The 4,906-nt window shown below is 37.9% G+C and overlaps 1 protein-coding gene across 1 annotated transcript; it reads right to left on the bottom strand.

Annotated features, from left to right (window-relative positions):
- Positions 1–265: 265 nt before the first annotated feature.
- Positions 266–3,052, bottom strand: LOC149155873 (putative inorganic phosphate transporter 1-3). The gene is made up of 2 exons (XM_089446104.1): positions 2,948–3,052; positions 266–2,148 (listed from the first exon to the last, which is right to left on the bottom strand). The coding sequence occupies exon 2, from the start codon at positions 2,116–2,118 to the stop codon at positions 517–519; it is 1,602 nt and encodes a 533-aa protein (XP_089302230.1). The 5' UTR covers positions 2,119–2,148; positions 2,948–3,052; the 3' UTR covers positions 266–516.
- Between the last annotated feature and the right edge of the window lie 1,854 nt (positions 3,053–4,906).

Genomic DNA, 4,906 nt, shown 5'->3' on the forward strand with positions numbered 1-4,906 from the left:
TCATCCATTGTGTAACTTCTTGTCAAGTGACAAAATGGTGAAAATTTCCTGCGAGTGACTAGTCTCTATTAACGTGGAGTTATGTAAACCTAAGCTGATAACTCGTTCCTAGATGCGCGAATAGTTTGTATTTCCATGTTATATATCTCTGGTTAGAGCATTTAATCCTTCTAGTGTATTAAGAGTAATCAGATCAGATGTAGAGTCAGAGTTAGTTAGAAAAGAAATATAGGAAACATGGATCGAATCAAATCATCGACTCACCCGCGGTTACAAACGATATTTCATTAAATCTCAATGTTCCAAAATCAACACAAACAAAAGTCACTAAATCTGGACGTATTAATGACATACAATTAACTAAATCTGGACGTATTAATGACTAATACAATTAACCAAATCTGGACGCATTAATGACTCTTACAATTAACTAAATCTGGACGTATTAATGACTCATGCAATCCACACTCATCCAACTCTATACATAATCTTTCCAGCTGTCCGGTGCTTCCCGTACTAATTGTCACTGTCCTCGTTTTCACCGGAGATCTCCTCGAGGGATCTGCCGTTCGGCTCGGGCACAAGAAATGTGCAGAAAAAGCCGGCGGCGCAGATAACAGCAAGCAGCAGCAGAGCATTCTTGATTCCTATTCCCGTGGGATAACCTTCATCTGTCTCCTTTTGATGCGTGCTCTGCGCAGCGTAGAGAAACCCAAATGCTCCGACAATGGCTCCAGCCTTGCCAGCTGCGGCCGAGATGCCGTGGCACGTCGAGCGCAATCTGGCCGGGAAGATCTCGGCAGGCACTATGAAAGTGGTACTGTTTGGTCCGAAATTGGCGAAGAAAAATGTAAGCGAGTACATGACCACGAAGGCCGTATGTTGCCCGCCGCAGAAGCCACTGTCGCAGGGATGCCCTCGCCAATGGTAGTATGGAATTGCAAGAGCGAACAGAAAAACTGTCATGAAAAAGAAGCCCACGAGCTGAATGGCGAATCTCCCTATGTGGTCTATGAGAGCCACGGTGAACCAGTAGCCGGGCACCGTTGCGCAGAGAGCAATGAGTGACTGAGCTCTGGATACCTTGTAGACTTCGTATATGGCGTTCATTTTCTTGGCTTTAGGGAGCCATCCGACGGCCGTGTAGATGTCCTTCTGGAATAGGTTGTTGCTGTAAAAGGCTATGTCAAGCAGAAACCATGTGCTCGTTGTTCCTAACAAATGAAGCCCGTGGCGCCTTGCGAATTCTCTGGTAAAAAGCCCGAATTGGTTGTGTCTCGTCACCATTACCGGTCTATTTTCTTGCCCACCTTCGTCAATGTTGACATGCAAAACCTTGGCCATGTCGGCGGCGGCCTGCTTCGTGTTCTTGGCCACAAGCGCCGTGTACCGGGCTGTCTCCGGCATCTTGAGACGCCAGTAATAAGTGAGCAACGCCGGAATGGCTCCGAACATGAGGATTATTCTCCATACGTAGTCCGCCTCCGGGGCCGTGGAGAGCTCCGCGTTTTCTTCAAACGAGGGCCGAGGGAACGCTTTGTTGAACGCCGCGGCCACGATGATGGACACCGCGCCTCCGGTCAAGATACCGAAGCCTTGCATCGCGAACACCGCGGCAACGAAAGCCCCGCGGGTTTTCTTGTTTGCATACTCTGACATTATCGTGGCTGACAACGGGTAGTCTCCACCAACGCCAAAGCCCAGCCAGAATCTGAAAAAGCACAGCGTTGTCATTACGCTTTTGGCCGTGTGGCCGAACGAGAGCCCGCTAGCTATGGCACTGATCACCATGGTCACCAGCGTCATCCCGTACACTTTCTTGCGCCCGAGTTTGTCGCCGAGCCAGCCGAAGAACAGCTGGCCTGCCAGCGTGCCGCACAGAGCCACACCGTTCACTGCCGCCGAAACGTTAGGCGGCAGCGACCCGGGTTTGCCAGTCGCTGGATCGTAGTAATAAAGTCTCCCGAGCAACTTTGTGACGGTGGAAATGCAGAAGAGATCATAAGCATCAGTGAAGAAACCCATGCCGGAAATTATGATCGCTGTGAAATGATACCATTGCGTTTTGGCCTTGTCTAGCGCATTTAGCACCTCTAGCTGCCCTTCTGGTTTCCCCATGATCGATCCTCAAACTGGAATCCCCGATCCCTAAATCACACATTTCACCACACAAACAATCTCAAAATCCCAAACCACAATTCATAAGAACTCAAACAAACCTTATTCTCAACCAAAAACCCCAATCCAGCTTTCAGCAAGGTACCCACTAAAAATTATCTTGCAGCTCAAAATAATCAAATATTTCTCAATTATTTAGATTCTAAGAGAGCAAGAAACCAAGAAAGCATCTATCCAATTGCCCAGGAGAGGACAAGTAAAATTTGCATACGTAGTTTAATTGGCTATGCTATTAAATAATATGTAAAATATGAGAATTAAAGCTTAAATTCTTGTAAATCAAACCGCTAACCAAAAAAATAAAGTATATTATTCACCAAATCAATAAATTAGCAGAAATGAAACTAACACTAAAATTAATATAAGAAATCTATCTTATAAGGTGGTTTAATTGGCCATGGCTATACTACTAAATACTATGTAAAATATAAGATTTAAAGTTCAAATTCTTGTAAATCAAACAAATAACCCAAAAAAATATATATTATTTACCAAAAAAATAAATTAACAGAAATTGAAACTAACACCAAAATCAAGCTATCTTATAAAGTAGTTTAATTGGCCATAGCTATGCTACTAAATTATATTTTAAGATTTAAAGTTAAAATTCTTCTAAATCAAAATGCTAACCAAAAAAGCACCAAAGTTGGCCTTAGCTATCTACTAACTGGATATGAATATATAATCCTCTGTACTGTAGACTGACAGAATTCCAGAAATTCCTTTAGGTTTCATACTCTGAATCGAGTTGTCAGAAACCGAATTGTACCTTCGAAACCTTGGCTTTCCTGCTGTCAAGATTATGTAATGGATGACTGAAAAGTTGCTTCTGACCTCGTACGCTGCAAAGGGCAATTGCCTCTGGAGATCAGTCTGTTACCCACTGGCATAGGGGGCTTGTTATTTAAAGTAATGCGGTGGGATAATAAAAGGATATTCCGGAGGAAATGCTGTGAAGATTCTCCACCAAACAGCTGGGTTTTGCCCGCTCTTTTCTCTGGTATTGAATTAAGATTCGTCAATCCTGAAGAGAGGGCGAATGAAGTTCACATAATTATGCCCGGTGTCCAGGTTTGACGGCATGGTCAAGTATAAACGTGAAGTGTCGTTTGTGTTTGAAAAGATTCTGAGAGCGACTAGTAAGTAGCCAGCGCAAGGAGGAGCTTAACCAAACTTTCTTATAAAATTAATATATTAATAATAATTATTTAATTTTTTTTTATAATATATTAATAATAATTATTTAACTTTTTTTATTATGGGAGTAGGTTTGACAAGTTATTTCGTTAAAGTATTTTGTGGTGAAAAGGTTATCAATTTGAAATTTTATGGGTACAAATTTAGTTGTGCATAGTTGTTCAAATCCTGTGGGTAAAAATTCAAGTATGAGTCTCGTCCCTAAATAAATCTAGCCATGAGTACAGATTGGTATGGTCCATGGACAAACTAAAAAAATATTTAGATTTTAAATTTGGGTATAAATTCAAGTATGAGTCTTGCCAAATAACCCTCCCTAAATAAATCTAGCCATGAGTATAGATTGGTACGGTCCATGGACAATCTAAAAAAATATTTAGATTTTAAATTCAGCTATACCCTTGGTTAGATAGTTGTCTTACACAATGATTTTAACTCACTTTCACATGTTAGTCCCAAGGTTTTCAAATGAATTAACAAAAAAAATTGATTATTTAATTTTTAAAATCATTAATAAATTGAGTTTATTTATAATTGTATGGCAACTAAACATTATTATTTTAACTAAATTCTTAATTTAACTATAACTATACACTGATATTACCCATAATGGGTGTCATGCTTAGGTGATTTTGATGGCTTTAATGGGTGTAATGGTTAAGTGATTTTGATGGCTTTCACATGTTAGTGTCAAAACTTGAGAACAAACTAAAAAAAATAATTATTTAAATTTTAAATTTAATCATAAGTATAGGTTGGTGTGACCTAGAATAGGTACAATACTTTTGGTGGCTACAAACTAACAAAAAAATAATGATTATTTAATTTTTAAATCAAACCATCACTATGAATTGATGTGGCCCAAAATGAGTGCCATACTTAAGTGATTTTAATGACTTTCACATATTAGTCCCCAGACAAATTCACTTTTTTAAAGAATTTAGAAGGGAATGAAACATTCTTAGTTAGGAGTGGTTCACTTGAATGTCTTTTTAGGAAATGGGAGTTTGAGAATTAGTTTTTGGAGTAGTTTCTAAGTGCTAGTTTTTTGAGGTTTTGGCAAGAAAGCAATTATGGCCAAAGCTTGATTTGTGTTATTTAAACTAGTTTTTTGAGTGTATATATAGATTTATCACCCTAAAAAACCCATGAACCACTTCCATTGTGAAGAATTCACATGTCAATTTGTGATTTCAATGAATCCCTACAAAATTATAAACAAATTAAGTAAAAAAATAAACGAGGAAACTTTCCGAAAAATCACACTTAAAAACTACTTGCTAATTTTCAATATTAAAAATATTAAATTACAAATTTAATTTTAATATTAATAAATATGGTTTGCTTAGCCAGATAAAATGTTTTTTATTTTTATTATTACAAATGTTTTATTATATTTTTTAAAATATTATTATAAAATAGAAATTAAAGTACAAGTAAATTTCATTTAAAATTGATTTAAATAAAATAACTTAACATTATTCATATAAATAATTTTTAATACATTTCTACTTATATTTGTGCCAAATTT

Source organism: Pinus tabuliformis, chromosome 9 (genome assembly GCF_031772625.1).
Source record: "Pinus tabuliformis cultivar Carrire ecotype Pingquan chromosome 9, CPIR1, whole genome shotgun sequence".
Classification (NCBI taxonomy): domain Eukaryota; kingdom Viridiplantae; phylum Streptophyta; class Pinopsida; order Pinales; family Pinaceae; genus Pinus; species Pinus tabuliformis.